This window comes from Amphiura filiformis, chromosome 8 (genome assembly GCF_039555335.1).
Source record: "Amphiura filiformis chromosome 8, Afil_fr2py, whole genome shotgun sequence".
Lineage (NCBI taxonomy): Eukaryota > Metazoa > Echinodermata > Ophiuroidea > Amphilepidida > Amphiuridae > Amphiura > Amphiura filiformis.
The window spans coordinates 30,295,778-30,313,441 of NC_092635.1; the positions used below are offsets into that span (position 1 = coordinate 30,295,778).

Here is a 17,664-nt window from a genome sequence, read left to right on the forward strand (position 1 = left end):
TGCCCTGTATACCCTTGCTAAATGTTTGCATTGAATATGTTATTGTTATGCAATGTTTAAACCTTTTTTGGGGATTAGGGTGAACTTACCCCACCATATGGGCGAACCTGCCCCAATATGGGGTAAGTTCGCCACTTTGCAAAACTTTTTTGTTTGCTCTATCCTGTTGCTATTGTAAGCCCTATAGTTCTGGGATTGTGGCCGTATATAGCTAAGACATAGGGCTTTCACATGGGCTAATCAGGTCATCCCTAACCTTAAAATTGACATCGCTAGGCTGGTCAGAAAAAAATAGGGCGAACACTCCCCGCTCTCCCCTACTTTTTCTAGTGAGCAAATTTTTTCATTATTTTGAGAAAATGATGTCAAATTTTCTATTCTATATTGTTTGGTAATAATGTCTTTTGCCAATAGTATGTTTAAAGTTGTAATTTTGTGTTTTTGATCGCAAAGATCGGATATTTTCGTTCCCGATTCGAATTCTGAACCCTTCGCAAGGGTGCCGATTTCAACAGAACTTTGACGATAATTTTGCCTTTTTGGACACTTAAATGCTTTCGATCCTTAATTTTGTTTCAACCGAGTCTTAAATTATCAAGCACAATACAGTTGGTACCACATTTATATACATTGATGAAATTTTAAAGATTTTTTTTCAAGTTTCTAACCGGCGCAAATCGTTAAGTGTGTAGGCCTATTTCCCATTGACATTCAAAATGGCGTAAGCCAGTCCTCAATATACATAGGTACGGCGTATATAGGACTGGCAAGCGAGTCTAGGTAGGCCTAACTTTGGCCAGGCTATAGGGCCTAAACCTCTAGCTAGGGCACCCTTTTAATACAAAATTAAAAAATCTTTTTCAACTTCAAGGTGTAGAAGGTAACCTTACTGTCATAAAAAAGAGTTAATTAGAAATAATTATAATTGGTTTTGTTTGGAAGCAGTGGTTTAAAAACTCTGAAAAGTTTTTACGGTAGGCCTACATCTTCAGCTCTTGAACTTGAAGAGATATCAGGGCTCCATACACGCCATCACGCGCTATAGGTCAATTATCCAGTTTCTGTCTTACTTCTAGAAACACTCAATTGCTGACGAGTGATGATGATGCATCCTGGGAAGGCCACGTTACACAGTATAGTAATTTATTGTATCGGAGCTGAGTGCCAATTTTGTAGCTTGTAAACTACAAAATTAGACAACTATGAGCTGGTTTAGAAACGTACTAGGTTCTGGAGAGCCAGGGGTTCAGCCTACAGGTGCAGATACGGTAAGAAAGCAAGCACTTCAGCAGCAAGAACATCAAACATCTTGCCCAGATTGCAGTATAGTAAAATTCGTGTATATTGTTTATGTTCGGCTGCTGAATTTGGAAGGTTTGTGCTCAGCTGTACTGCAATCATGTAAATGCAGTGAGCATATTAATTTTTTGTTTTATCCAGACATTACCCAAATGTTTCCTTTGAATCTTTTTATATCAAAATAAATGATTCAATTAAGTTATAAATAGTATGACAATGACAATTTTAACATAAATTTGTGTCAACTCTTGCTTGGCCCCGCCCCCATCCCCGTACCATACATACATCAAGCTACATCACCTGTCCTTGGCCTAGTTACTCGAAAAGTCTAGCCAAGAATTTGCTCACCCATAGCTTCACATTCTAGGCTAGAGTAGAGACCGTAGCATTCAAAATGTAGTCGGATTCGCTGAAGCAGCTCGCTGTGTAAAGCAATTGAAGTTCAGAAGTTAACTCAGCCGATCACGACAGGCGATTGCATCAAATTCAAAAATGTTGCTAAAATTACACTTTGACCAGCAAAATTTTAGACAGCCCAAAATAGGCAAATCTTGCTCAAAAGATACAGTTGACTCATCGAAATAATGTAACTTTCATCCAAATTTCAACATTACCAGAATAAACAGCCTCCGGTGCACTCAATTGCACCTGAAGGGTACTCAGTACAAATGACCATACGGGGGCGTGCATAAACATGGGTAGCATTTTCAGCCTTCTGGTATATCAATGACCCCTTTTTTTTTTTTTATTTTGGTATATGAATGGGTCTTTTTTTTCAAAATTTTCTCAATTTTTTCGGAAAACAGCCCAATTTTCCCTTAATTTAGCCAAAATTTCCCCAAAATTTTGGGAAAATTTGTAAAAACTAAGACAATTTTGATATAAAATTGATGGTTTGAACTCAATGCACAAATTTATTGAGTCGAGCTATGAGTTTTAAAATATTGGACGAGGCGTAGTCGAGTCCAATATTTTAAAACTCATAGCTTGAGACCAATAAATTTTGCATTGGGTGAAATAAACCATCCAATTTTATCATTATTATGTTTTCAGAATCTTTATTTTAAGACAAAATTCAATTTTTTTTTTTTTTCAGTAATTGTTTTTTTTAGATTTAAAAAAAAAAAAAAAAAATTGGGGGAGGTCAAAATCGACTGATCTTACATGCCTAGAGCAAAAAAAAAAAAATTGAAAAAAGAATTTTTGAATTTTTTTCCGTCCTATTTCCGGACTTTTTGGCCCCACTTCCGAATTCCACAAGTTTCCGTAACATTTACATCAACGGGATTCATTTCACCAAAATTTATGACGATTCGTAGCGCTTAGTAAGTCTCAAAATCCATCGTAACTTTAGAACGTATTGTAAAATACATTTCACTAAAATTATTTACTAATTTGCACTTCCCAGAGATTGCCTACCAACACTAGAGGGGAAAAAATGGGGAAAACTCCCTACATGTCTCATGAAGTTACTTACTCGTTCCGAGTCGTTCGTAAGTTGCGAAATGATATAATTGAATTATGAGGGTTGAAAATATGAAGTAATAAAGTGTTTATAATAATATTTGATAGGCAATAAACTGATAAAGTAAAGCTTAACTTAAGCTACAAAATACTGAGTGCAAGCCTGCAGTGCAACTGTGCAAGAGCCAGTGCAGTGCAGTTGGGTGGACTCTTTGCCGATCGATTTCATAAGCTTATCTAAAACCCTACCGTGTCTGTGCTAACATCATTCAAACCTTGCAGAGTCTTCAATTAGTTACAAAAGTGACATTTAGCAGGTATAAATCCTCTGGTTTGGTCAGAAAATATGATAATTTTCGATGTCCGAGGCATGAGAGTGCGAATTCTGCAGCTTTTATGTGGTTGTTAAGCACGGTTTTACTGTTTTTTGTACTTTCGTACAGATAAACGGCAAACAACATTAATTTCTTCATTTCTTAGCAGCTGAAACATGCATTTAGTACACCACAACGTTGATTTTCAAGCCTAGAATCATGAAATTAAACATCTCTTTCCGCTTCCGTGAAAATCAAATTCTCGCGGTTTGACAGCAAAATAAACAAAATCGAGTTCATGAATGAATAGTCTCATTCAGTGCGTTTATGTTTGCTAGTCTCACATACGGTCGTTGCTGTTTGCAATACGTTAAAATTGGCGGCAAAATCGGTGATTTTAAAAATCACGGGGGATTGGGATCCAGGTGGCGCTAAAATTGGATTCAAATGCATCCAATATGCTATTTTTTTGACGTTTTAAACTGTGTGGAGAGGTATAGGAAGCAAGATTCTGAAAACATAATAATGGGTAAATTCGGCTGAAAATTTAGACTTTTGGTATATCAATGGGTCCAAATTTCTTGAAAAATTGGTATATTTATGGGTCTACTTCCAAAATCTCAGCAGCACGTCCCTACCAAAACCAAACTTGAGTACCCCGGCAATTGCACTGCTGTCCCGACCGAAAAACCATAGCAAAGCAAAGGACCGAAATTTCCACCGCTTTTGTAAAATATACAATACATTAAATACATTAAAAACAATAAACCAAGCAAGTTTTCAAAGTGTATGATTTGTAGAATGAATTTTTGCAAAACATCAAAGTGTTATTTTTCTTAATTAAGGGGGTACTACACCCCTGCCCAATTTTGTGCCTATTTTTGCATTTTTCTCAAAAATTATAGCACATTGGTGAAAAGTAAGAAATGCATATTATAGGGGCAAGACTACAACTACTGCACTGGAGATTTTATTTCAACACAGACAACAGTTGTGGAGTTACAGTCAAAAATGAGGGAAAACCAATATTTAATCAATAAATCAATAACTACTTGCCATGAGTTGCTGAATTTTCAGTGCAGTGGTTGTAGTCCTTGCCCCTATACATATCTTAATTGTAACCAATGCGCTATTCAGTGTTGTTAATTTACCGTTAAATTTAAAATGGCGGTAAATTACCGGTAAAAAATGGTAAAATAAGTAAATTAAGTAAATTATAAAAGAGTTAAATTGAACAATAAAAATTAAAATTCAATTCTTTTCATATTTAGAGCTACATAGATACTTGAACACAGTCCTGTTTTGTGATACACCTTTCCAGATGAAAATCAGCTTCATGAATAAAGCTGAATTTGTAAGAAGTGAAACAAAAGTCATGTAGTATTTACGTCCATTTTTAGCAAGTGTTTCAATGTTTTCTCATATTAATTAACCCTAACACTGGACCCTGCTTTTTGGGATCGGAAGTCAAAGAAGATCCGAAAAAGTAAAGGAGAAGAAGAATTTTGGACTTGGCACCCACGGGATTCGAACCTATGACCCCTCGCATGACAACCGAACGATCACGGACCGGTAGCTACATCGGGTTATTGCTGCCCGCCAGCAATTCCGTGCTCATATAACACTTCGGCTGGTTGCGTCATCGCAGACCCTGGGATTCATGCATGCGCAGAATTTTTCATCGTAAGATTTTGTAAGATTTTTGGGTGTTAGGGTTAACATAGGCTCTAATCTGGAAAAATACATCTTAGTTAACCCTAACACTGGACCCTGCTTTTTGGGATCGGAAGTCAAAGAAGATCCGAAAAAGTCAAGGAGAAGAAGAATTTTTGACTTGGCACCAACAGGATTCGAACCTATGACCCCTCGCATGCCAACCGAACGATCACGGACCGGTAGCCACACGGGCTATTGCTGCCCGGCCAGCAATCCCGTGCCCATATAACACTTCGGCTGGTTGCGTCATCGCAGACCCTGGGATTCATGCATGCGCAGAATTTTTCATCGTAAGATTTTGTAAGATTTTTTGGGTGTTAGGGTTAACATAGGCTCTAATCTGGAAAAATACATCTTAGTTAACCCTAACACTGGACCCTGCTTTTTGGGATCGGAAGTCAAAGAAGATCCGAAAAAGTCAAGGAGAAGAAGAATTTTTGACTTGGCACCCCCGGGATTCGAACTTATGACCCCTCGCATGCCAACCGAACGATCACGGACCGGTAGCTACACGGGTTATTGCTGCCCGCCAGCAATTCCGTGCTCATATAACACTTCGCTGGTTGCGTTATCGCGCCATGAGACCCTGGGATTCATGCATGCGCAGAATTTTTCATCGTAAGATTTTGTAAGATTTTTGGGTGTTAGGGTTAAACAACACACGGACACAGAGCCAGTCTTGCCACTTGGCACTGGACTACATGTATAACATCTGAGAAAACTACATTCCGTTTTCATTTTCATGGTAGAACATCTATGCTAGTAATTTCAATTGAATGAACACAGCTTTTAAAAGCTGTATGTACACAAAAAAATTGCCAGGCTGTGTTCATTCAATTGAAATTTCCACTGTAGACCATATCTCATGACTGATGGTAATGAACCTAGTCATTATAATATTTGAATCTGGTTTAAAAAAGTAAACTTGTCAAAAGTTATACTTCAAGGATGCTAATCACAACTTACATGTAGAATGAATGAGGATATTTTACAGTGGTACCCAAAATATGCAGGGAATACTTTGGTAAAACAGAGACAAAGAGCATTTATATTCAGAATGATGTGAAATCAAAACAGCCATTTTTCAGTAACAAGTTCACTCATATTTGTGACTAAAAATATAGGAAATTTTACCTTGACATAGTCAAGAAGCCATGAGCAACCCCTCAAAATTTGGAAGTACCATCAAGAGGGCTAGTGGGGGGGTACTGCTTTCAGTGCTTTCATAATTTCATTAGCCTGGTTTAATATGTGAAAGTTTTGAGGTGTTGTTTAATTTCTTGCATATAACTATGAGCATTAAATTAAATGCAGTAAATGAACATGTTGATCAGCTGAATACACATCACCAACACTTTCTCTACTTATAGTCTATTGTACACTATATAGTACAGCCTGGGCAGTTATAGGTAGTAGTGGTCTACAAAATCATTATTTTAAGTAAGTTGTGCAAATATTGCAAACAAAATAAATATCTTCTATAAAACAAACAAACAAAAACAATATTATTAGAAAAAAATCTTTTTATTTCATATTTTACTTAATTTACTTATTTTACCCTATTTTACCACGGTAAATTAAGATGGCGGTAAATTACCGGTAATTTACCATGTAAATTAACCGGTAGTTTACCGACTCACAACACTGGCTATAATTTTTGAGAAAAATGCAAAAATAGGCACAAAAGTGGCCAGGGTCGTAATACCCCCTTAAGATAATGGAAAATCAATATTTTGGCTGCTTTGACCAACAATAACGTGTCTACCCTTAAAGGGGGATCCAGTTGACCAGGCAAACTTTCAAGGACAACCCAATTAAGTAGGCTTAAATAGTAATCAAGTCAATGTTCACCTCTATACCACCAAACTTTGTACAGCTCCCAACTTAATGTGTTTTCCAGATATTTATAGCGGCCTTTAAGCCCCTATTATTACTCGATCTGTAGTAAAATTGACAAAAAAATGGACAAAAAAATCAAATCCAACCTGTGAAACGCTCACTTCCCACTGACTATTCAAAATCAAAATGTGACATACATGTACACCAATTGCATCCCCCAAAATGATACTTTAAAACATTTAGTGGTAGTTCAAAATGCGATCCCCAACGCATTAGTTACCTTTTGTACGAATTCGTAGAAATCCCCAATTCTCCATGTCTGAAAACTCTCAGTACAAACATAGAAATTGCTGCATTTTTTCTGTCCCGTTAATGACTTAAGCTAAAACCGAGCTCTGATATTCACATGGATTCATTTCATACTTGCTTACCACACAGCCAATACTGCAGTATTGGCTCATTTGGCTGTGTGTAACCAGACAACAGACATATATATATGTACAGAGCACAAACTGTGTTTTGTCATTGTTTGTAACATTAGTTACCTTTTGTACGAATTTGTAGAAATCCCCAATTCTCCATGTCGGAAAACTCCCAGTACAAACATAGAAATTGCTGCATTCTTTCAGTCCCGTTAATGACTTAGGCTAAAACCGTACTCTTGAGCTCTGATATTCACATGGATTCATTTCATACTTGCTTACCACACATCAGGGCTGTCCACTTTTTGAAATTGCTTGGCGTGAGACAGAGGCGTATCGGGATTTGCCGACTCCAATGTTCATTTTTAACCATGATTATTTGAGCCACAGCGCTCGAGAATGTGAAAAGCGGGGGGGAGTAACAAATTATTCATGACGATGCGTGAGATTTCACTCATTTTCCAGCTTTTTGTGTGAGATTTACTACCTAAGCATGAGATTATGCTACCTTGGCGTGAGACCGTGAGAAAGTGACCCAATGTGTGAGACTCACGGCCAATGTGTGAGAGAGTTGACAGCCCTGCCACACATCCAGTCATCCAATACTGCAGTATTGGCTCATTTGGCTGTGTAAAACCAGACAACAGACATATATTATATGTACAGGGCACAAAATGTGTTTGTCTGTTTAACTGTGTTTTGTCATTGTTGGTAACTGTTTATTCCTTTCTCATTATACCTTATAGATAGCCAGGTTATGTGACAGAGTGCAATCATCAACTCTATTAGATGACCGAAGAGATGCAGTAAGAGCATTGAAATCATTGTCTAAGGTGAGTCTTTAAAAGATGTTAAGATGTGATATTGAGAATCAATATATACTTGAATGGTCAGGTTGGCACCAGATTTGTTAGTTTTGGTATTTTGTAGATTCACACTTTCTGGAGCAATCTAAAATAACTTACGCTGTCAGCCACAATTTCACTATTATCAAGTGGTAGGTGGGAGTGATATATCATACAAGCATTTTTACATACATTTTTAGCTAATTACTATTTCTTTCCTACTTATAATAGTTTCCCCTTCCTTCTCATAGTGTGTCTCCACAATAAAGTGTAAAAACTTCAAATGCAAAAGACCTTGAAAATCACTGTGGACCCGCCGATATACCACCTTATTTTGATACCAAAGTCAGCAGGTCCACTTCAACATATCAGCTTATTTCCAATGTGCTGAAATTAACTTAAAATTTTGTCCATTTCCCTTCATTTTTATCAGAAATTTCGTGTTGAGGTTGGGACGCAAGCTTTGGACATTTTAATCAATGTCCTACAGACTGACCGTAGTGATTGCGAGATAATGGGCTATGCACTCGACACTATTTTCAACATTATTGCCGCCCACTTGGAACCAGAAGAAGGTTAGTATGATCAGAGATACAATTAAAAAGACTAGTTTGCTTATGATGTCACTGTCAATCAAACTCCCTACGACCTGTGATTGCTTAGTAGGGCGTAAATGGAAGGTTGAGTCATGTGATGCCTTCATTGGAGAAATGGTGTAGCAGAAAATGGCGAAAAAATTACTTTTACAAGGCAAAAGGCAACATTTCTAGGCATTGTTGACATGGTGTCTTCAGGAAAGACTATTATTTTAATGACTTAACTTTTGAGATGGTTTGCATGTTTGAAAGTGAAAAAATAACCAATATAAGGCGCGCTGTGATTTGCTGCTTTCAGAAATTTCAATCAACACCGCAGATCGTAAACAAACCGTCTCCGAGTTTCATTGACAGATGACGTCAGATGCAAACTAGTCTTTTTAATTCTGTCTTCGTTTATAGATGGTATTACCAGCAGTGAAGTTTTCATACTTAGAATATGAATGTATGAAATGAGTTCTATTGCCAGGTAATTAGATTGTGGCATGGGTTCTGGGAGTAATATCTCATTTCCAGAACCAAGTGCATTTTTCAATATTATGTCTTCAAACAGGGGAAAAACTAAGACAATTTATTTCGCCTGATAACATATTTTATGTGATAGATGTATTTGTTTATTAATTAAAACTGTTGCCAATAATTTTCAGTTTTAAGATGTTTAATGGTGTCACATATTGTTATCAAAGATGGGAATGTCCCTGTCATGTCGGCATACTCCTTTGAATGAAATGTCCCATCTATAGTCTGTCCACATAGAAGTACAAAGTATATGGACCTCGGAAACTGGAGGTATGAGAATAATTATTTCAGTGCACCACGCTCTTTACGCGTCGCGTCGCGCTCGCGTGTGAAGCAAAGCATCGACCCCCAATGCCACAGAATGTATGTAACACCAGGTTTTATTATTTGTTCTTTTGGCAGAAGTGGAAGAAGAGAGCCCAGCTGAACAGGAGGCTAGAATGAAACAAGAAGTACAGCTCAGCGAACAATTTATAGACATCTTCCTGAAGCGTTCTGAAAATGTCTCCTTGGTACTTGGATTGCTTGAGGTAGGTTTGGTTGTCCACTTGTCTTTAAGACAGGTGACTGATGGCTAGACTGCTTTTCAGTCCCTTTTTGATACAATGCATCTCATCCATGCCCTTCTATAAAACACAATATCTCCCCAGTGACCGCACTGTTTAGAGAAAACGGACTGTTTGCTTTGGATTATGACCTTGTGACCTATCGTATCTTAACACATGGGCCAACCCCATACATATGCAATCTTAGATGTATGTTAATGAAGTTAATATTAATTGCAATACTTGGGTGGTAAATCTTAAACAATAACAGCATACATATTTATCATATTTGTGATTCCTTATGAATAATGTATTACCAATGCACATGTATGCAGCCTATGTTTCTTGGCATCGCAGTTCCCATTATCTTTGCTGCAGTTACCATTATCCTTGGTCAGAGCTATGAAGCTGTGATTCCATGTGACATTTTTATAATCATTTAATTTTGGTTTTTTCAGGAATACGAGTTCAAAGTGCGTTGGCCTGCCATCAAGACCATGACTGCCCTTAGTACTATGCGTGCAAGTCAAGTGCAACAACTTATTCTTGTCAGTCCACAGGGTGTTTCCAAACTCATGGACTTGCTGTCTGACACCAGAGAAGTGGTCAGAAATGATGTGAGTATATGCCAGCGGTGTGGTCAGTCATTAAACACCTATCAAAAGTGGGTTTTTAATGACAAAATTAAAATCTAGCAATCTTCTGAATAACAACTTTTGATTGTGCTGGTATACTTTAAATTGGAAATGGCAAGACATGTAACATCATAGAATGACGTCCACACAATTGGGCACAGCACCTACGCTTGTTGCACATTGCGTAATGTGTGACTGGCACGCTTGTATGAATTTATTACTAAAAGTGTAAGTAGGGACTTATTTATGTGCGCAGTAACAAAAACTAAATAATTATATAACTAAATAGTATAGTAGGCTGCAAAATGGCAATCCACATGTTGGCGGTAAACTTTCAGATTGTTGCCAGAGTTGTAAGTTGTCCCCCCTCCCCCAAGTTAAAGCCTTGAATTACTTACATGTGATTGAGCAGATTTGGGTCTTTTGTTTCAACTGTTGTCTCATGGTTCCAATATTATTCAAGATAGTTCTTAAAAATACAATCAACTCAATGTGCATTATATGGCACAGACATTTTCCTAGTTGGCATTTGTGCTTTACACCCATATACTTGATCATGTCAGCCATTTCCCTAAATTTTGGAAAATGTTAGCTTCTAGATGGAACAAACTTTTTCATTGCACCTATGTATACCCCATTAGAAATCTTGATAAATTATAGTTTATGAAAAAGTCACAAAGTACATATCGCAATTGGGAGAAGCATGGGTACTAATGAATTGCAAAACCTTCTTTATTTCCAGGGGCTACTTTTACTGACACAACTAACCAAAGGTAATGCCAACATTCAGAAGATTGTAGCCTTTGAGAATGCCTTTGACAGACTGTTGGAGATCATTGCAGAGGAAGGAGCAAGTGATGGAGGCATTGTGGTAGAAGATTGCTTATTACTGCTGCTTAATCTGCTCAAGAAAAATAGCTCCAACCAGACGTTCTTTAAAGAAGGAAGGTGAGCATTTAGATATACCGTAAAAACTTGATACTAAGTTAGCATATGTGCTTTCTATTTTAAAGCGCTTTTAAAACATGCAAACATGAAGTGCCTCATCCACAAAAGTGTAAAGGGTTTTGGACAAATCATCGATACTCATAGTTATGTACGAACAAGTAAACCTGCAAAGATAAATCCCCTCAATATTTTGCCAGGGGGATTGTCCATACAATCATCTCCCCAATGTTGACACAGGTCTGTATGTGGGGTTCTGACCAAATTAACCTCATATTTGGTCATTTTTGCATGTTTCGTGCAGATTATTCCACTTTTGCACCACATTTCATCAGTTTGGCTTCAATATGGCAACATTTTTCTCACGCCTCGCGCTTATTTGTACCATAAACTTATTCTGTCGCCAATAGGTGATGGATTCACTATACTTCATCATTTTTTTTCCCACCCCATCCCCCCACCCAAAGTCCCAAAGAAATCCACACCATTGATTGAAAAAAGGCAACTGTGGTTGCTGAAATGTTCAAGTGCATTTTCTGGATTGGATACAAAAAAAAACTTGTTTACTGAAGAATTGATGTAGTCAATAACGAAGATCAATATTCTCTGTGAATCTTAGTTTGCCAATGAAACTGTAATAAAGTGTAGTATATATATTTTTTTATACAATGATATTGGTGCTTTGTTAATTCCTTGGTAAATCTAATCTCTATTGATATTTGGGATCAGACCCTAATTACTGCATCATTGCATTCTGATATTTTATACCCCTTCTTGGTATGGGGACAAAATAATGTCAGAAGTGACAAACTGACAAAAATAACCATATGGTTGAACTTCATGATAAATTAAAGCTTATCTCATATGTTGTTTATCCCACCATAGTTTCATACAGAGGTTGGCTCCATTTTTTGATCTCAAGACGTCAGGTGGCAGCAGCCCAGATGGCAGTTGGTCAGCGCAAAAAGTTAACAATGTCAATCTAATGTTACAGGTAAGCTCACTAAAGAGTATTAAATAAGTTTGATTGTGTGTTGTATTCTTTAAGATGTTTTACATTTAGAATTTGTGAATTTATGTTTATTGTGTGCAGAATGAAGTAATTTTTGCATTTTATAGTGTAGTGACATATTAGATCATTGCGCTTTACAGAAAGTCAATGACAACTTTGTCCCAAGGCACCTTATAAACTTAGAGAATAAAGGTATTGGTTTTAGCCCCTGGAGTGCATCTATCGTCTCATATAACACGGGCGACATCATTATTTTAAGTAAAACAACGAGTGAAGCCGAGTTGTTTCACGCCAAAAAAATGATGTCGCCTGTTATATGAGACGATAGATGCACGATAATAAAAACAATACCTTTATTCTCATTCTTAAACACTTCAATTCAAATAGAAATATCATAAGTATTACAAATTTTAATCAAATTAAATCCTACATTTTATAAGGAACTACCTAGGGCTTAAAATTGATCAGCCCGTTGTTGCTATGCGCCTCCGATTGGTTCAAATAGCGAGCACGGGTATCGCGTTGATGCACACACGCTGACCCGTGTGATATCGTGTCATATCACACGGGTAAGAACCAATGAGATTGCAGGAACGTTTTCAAGTGTTTAAGAATATTTGATCTCATTCAGGGATGTAGCTCTATACAGGTGCAGAACCCTTATCAGTGTGCATATCAGCCCGACACTTGTGGGCTCAAACTCATACTGTCATGCATCAAGAGTCTTTATGAATGTGTGGCAAAGTCTGATTTTGCAAGAGCACTTGTCAAAATATTGTTTTGGTACTGTTTACATTGATACAGGTGGTGCGGACATTGGTATCCCCTAGCAATCCACAACAAGCTACTAGTGTATGTCAGAAGGTGATTCATCAATGTGGGCTACTCAAACAACTCTGTGGAATTCTGATGGCTAGTGGCGTACCTGCTGATATCCTTACAGAGGTGAGTGCAATTTGGAGGTGCAGGGAAAAAGGTTTGGAATTATCACGAGAGAAGATCGTCTTGTATGGAATCATCTTCTGCCAGATTTGAATTTGGGTTCACTTATTGCTTATTTACATGATCACATAATGCATTATAATTGGATTGATACTACAACAATAACTTGAATGCAGAATGATTGCAGTACAACAGATATACATGAGCATACACAGTGGGGTTGTAAGACATAATTTCAATTCAATTATTCTGTATTGTGGGAAGTCAATAAGATATAGTGCAGGGGTTGGCAATTATATTTGCTAGCAGGCTGCGTAGGGCCAAAGTCAGTTCAAAGATCAATCTGTGTTTGAGGGCCAAATACACTTTGATATGCTATGTTTACTCAACATTTCAGAACTATTCAAATGACAACCAAAATGTGTTAAGTAAGCCGGATCTGACTTTGGGCTGCCTATTGAGAATGCAGATACAGCATTTGATCTTGTGTATGCCCTGATTGTGCCCATGTGAATGTGATTCATTGCATCCCTGCCATGTACTTATGCCTCGTGTTCTGTAATTCTTTTAAATTCTTCATTCTGTTCTCTTTTCTCCTTACTGTATAGACAATAAATACTGTGTCAGAAGTGATTCGAGGCAGTAAACTCAACCAGGAATTCTTTGCTGCTGTCAATGCGCCTTCAAACCCGCCAAGGTAAAGGATGAAGTTGGAGAAAATCATTTTTCACTTTTCTTCTTCATAGTATAATTATAATATCTTGTTGTCTTCCACTGCTAGACCCTCTCAGAGAAATTATTGAAGAAAAACAAAACAACTAAAAAAGTGAAAGATATAACTTGATGAAAAGAAAAAGTATGTGAAATGGCAGTGGCATGCCTGTAGGGTGTCTTGGGCTCCAGACTCATGCTTACTCTGCAGAATCAAGCCAATTAGTCCATGTCCGGTTATTTTGGGTAATATTGTGTCACTGTTCAAATGGTTTATTGGTTGAGTAAGCATGACTAGTGCATGAAATGTAATATATATATATATATATGCAGTATAGACCTAGTGACAAGGGAGTCTTTAGTATATCCAATCTGGAGTCTTAGGGTTCAAAACAGAGGCCTATATAATAACCTTTGCACTGAGCCATTTGTGCTATAAACATAAACAACTAAAATAACATCAAACCCAAAGCTTATCCCTTACTGTAAACGAAACTGCATTTATATGCCTATATAATTATGTATAGACTTTATCTAGAGCAGAAAATCTATCAAATCCAGAAAATTATGGAGCTTTTTTTTTTTTTTAAATAAAGGGGTTAGTTGTGATACAACTATGCAAGAGCATGTTATCGAAATTCTAAGGTAGTCATAATTGTGATTGTATATGAAGAAAAGTATTCTGTTTCTTTATGTTTTGTAATTGGCATGCGCATACAGTCGGTAAGTAAGAGACAGGTTTTAAGATCATGTGAAAAACAATTTATCACATTTAATCATCTAAATTACAGTAATATGCATCAAAATAGATGGAGTTTATATACTCTTGTCTCTGTTTCAGTTTTCTAAGACTTTTACATCGTCTACATTTTGCATGACCCTGAACAGGAAACTTAATGCATAAACACATATTTTTGACCATATTCCTACTTAAATTTTCACTTGGATGAAAAATAAAAAGATAAAAATTAAACAACACATAACTGTCATACCGTTTCATGGCTCTGACCAGTGCCCAAGCAAAGATAATTAGAGTTGCCATCCATCATAGGGCTGGATAGCTCGGATGGTAGAGCACTGGTCACACAAACCAGAGGTCTCCAGTTCAAACCCCCCTTCAGTCAAATTTTCTTTGCTCCCCTTCTTCATTTGAAAAAAAAAACTAAATAGTTCTGTAATTTTCTGGAATGAGGAGTAGTGCATATATATATAACTAGTTTAAACAGTGGGTTTGGTGCAATACCTATTTTCCAAAATCTTGCTGCTGTTTTGTCCATTCACAGAATTGAAGCAAATTTGTGGATAGTACCGTAATAAAATTGTACACTGCCTAATAGTAGGTGTGCAAGATGAACACCAAGATTATTGTCAATACTAGACTGCTAAGTGTGGCCGACATCATGCATGGACCGCATTTTAGATTCATGTTTCGCTTTTCACAAATTTGCTACATTTTCAATCATAAACTATGGTGCAAAATTGAGGTTTTGTCAACACATAATACTCCTGGATTACTAGGATTAAGGTTAGTGCTCCATGATTTGGGGTTAGGACTTGTGCTCCAGGACATAAATGTGTTGACAATATCTCAACTTGCACATTCTGGTGCATCCCTGAAAAGCATGCCGGTGATGGTAACAGCCACCCAAAAAGTAGACACTCGGTTTCTTGCTTGTTATCATATAGACTTGTGCTGGCTGGTGGTCCTTTAGCCTCGGTGGAGTTGACAGTTAATTTGTGGGGACAGTATACAAAAGAGCTAGCTGGGTCTAATACACACTTAGCAGGGTTCAGGTTGGTGTAGATCATATCTTTATGTTCTTACGATGACACCAAGCTTGCACATTTTTTTCCTTCCTTCCTTATTTGGTTTTATTGCTTTTATAACATAGCCTAGCTTCTTGCTTATCTGTTGGATTTGCACTATGGGAATGTTTTAATTACACTGTAGTGTTTGCATGCTGGTATAGTTACACTAACACTAATGAATGGAACTGTTGGACCAAATTGAGTTGAATATAGATTGAATTTTGACTTGAAAATTAATATGTATTTTGCTTCAAATACATAAGTTTTACAAAGTAGATTTGGACTCCATTGATAGGTTTTAACATCCAGATTCGGAGATAAAAAGGGAGATAAGTTTGAATCCTTGTGACACGTATAAAGTAAAATACAGTCGGTCAGAAATCCCCATATTTGTAGACAACTTAACCACATATGTGTACATCCATATCAACGATGCACTTGTCGGCTGCTACATGTGTCTCATTTCACATAATAGCTATTAGCTATGAATAAATACCAGACTCATCTCAAGTGGAAGTTACTTCCAAATCATCCCTGAAGTCACGTGGTTAAGGAGTGTTCTCTGTCTTCATAAACCATGTGACTTTGGGATGATTTAAAGTGATCTTCACCTGAGGAGAGTCTGGTATTCATTCCTAGCTATTATTTAGAAAGAGATACATATAACAGCCGACAAGTGCATCGCTTTAATATGGATGTACACATATACCATCAGGTCATGTGCTATCAGTACACCCTGCCGATTGTGATCTTAGGTGAACCCTTTGTAGAGATACTGATGTTGTAATGTTGAAACACGGTTGACAGGTTTGATAAACATTGGTTATTTCCTTTTTGAAGAGCCTGTGAAAATTATGGAATTATACATTTTTACATGTATATCAATTTAATTGAGTAACACAGAGCGGCGCCACACCCCCTAATTTTGGCAGAGCGGCGCTTTGCTTTGTGTGGGCAATGAGCCTTGACCCCCTATTGAAAATTCCTGGATCCGACCCTGTAACATTACTTTTATGAGAGGGATTAATGACATTCTCTGTCCATGGGATAGATTGCATCATATCCCACAATTCATTGCTGGTCTTCATGTGCATGTGGCCTGTGGTGTTTACATTATACAGACTTAATTATTTATATGGTAGAAAGTTCCACTGTATGATGAGATATCATCACAGATCTAGATATTTTGAATATGGTATGTTAGCTTGACAATATTGCACTTCAAGCCATGATACTTTTTGGCATTTTGGGGGTCTTTAATAGACTTGCAACTTTCTAATTGGAGGGAAACAAAACACTTATCATCAGATTAGTGTTGTAATGAATAGCTTATTAAAATATGGTTTATTAAACCTGATTTTGCCAATTAACTAAAGCACTAACATTGATTATGCCATTTAGCTGTTGGAAAATACCAGGTATGGCTATATGCTATGATTTATTTTGGATTTGAATTTTATTAAGTGCTTTTTACTCTTAACAGCTTGGCTATGTTGTTTTGCTGGTGTACATATTGTATGTTGGAATGCGATTTATGAATGAACCCAATTAGTTAGTGTGTGTAAAGTATTATTACACTGTTGAAGTGAGGATAATCAATTTCAGTAAATATCATTCACCAAAGAAGTATCTTTTGTTTAGTTGCTCTTCTGTTTTTGTTACTGTAATGTTCATTATTTTGCAAGAAAATTTGGTCCAAAATCATTTGTTCAACAAATTTAAAGCTATTCCTGACTGAATTAACTGCACCCAAGGCTGAAAAATGTTTACTTCCCAGATGGGAAGATGGGTCAAATTTCACTCTAAGAGCAAAACTTTTCATAGTATCTGATGGTTTGTTTCATGTTGAAGCAAAATTTTCCCAAATCCCAAAATTCCACTGAAAAGAGCTTCAACACAATAACCAATCAACTTCAAACTTGGTATGATGATAGGATGTGGTGGCCTCATGTGCCTCAATTTGATGCAATTTAACAAAAAAACTGAAACATGTGATTGTGGGTAATTTAAACAAATGGCAAATTGCATCGACTTTTTCATTAGAGTTATCC

General features: G+C 36.9%; 1 protein-coding gene across 4 annotated transcripts in view; it reads left to right on the forward strand.

Annotated features, from left to right (window-relative positions):
- The first annotated feature begins 1,095 nt into the window (after positions 1-1,095).
- Positions 1,096-17,664, forward strand: part of LOC140158935 (general vesicular transport factor p115-like) — a 29,817-nt gene continuing 13,248 nt past the window's right edge. The window contains exons 1-10 of one of the 4 annotated variants that reach the window (XM_072182218.1): positions 1,096-1,268; positions 7,801-7,887; positions 8,333-8,474; positions 9,417-9,544; positions 10,018-10,176; positions 10,937-11,142; positions 12,025-12,133; positions 12,956-13,096; positions 13,702-13,790; positions 15,491-15,598. In XM_072182218.1, the coding sequence (XP_072038319.1) occupies positions 1,203-1,268; positions 7,801-7,887; positions 8,333-8,474; positions 9,417-9,544; positions 10,018-10,176; positions 10,937-11,142; positions 12,025-12,133; positions 12,956-13,096; positions 13,702-13,790; positions 15,491-15,598 (1,235 nt within the window). In that variant the 5' untranslated portion in view covers positions 1,096-1,202. The remainder of the gene's footprint in view (positions 1,269-7,800; positions 7,888-8,332; positions 8,475-9,416; positions 9,545-10,017; positions 10,177-10,936; positions 11,143-12,024; positions 12,134-12,955; positions 13,097-13,701; positions 13,791-15,490; positions 15,599-17,664) is intronic. The other 3 variants (XM_072182219.1, XM_072182221.1, XM_072182220.1) reach the window with 3 other exon arrangements.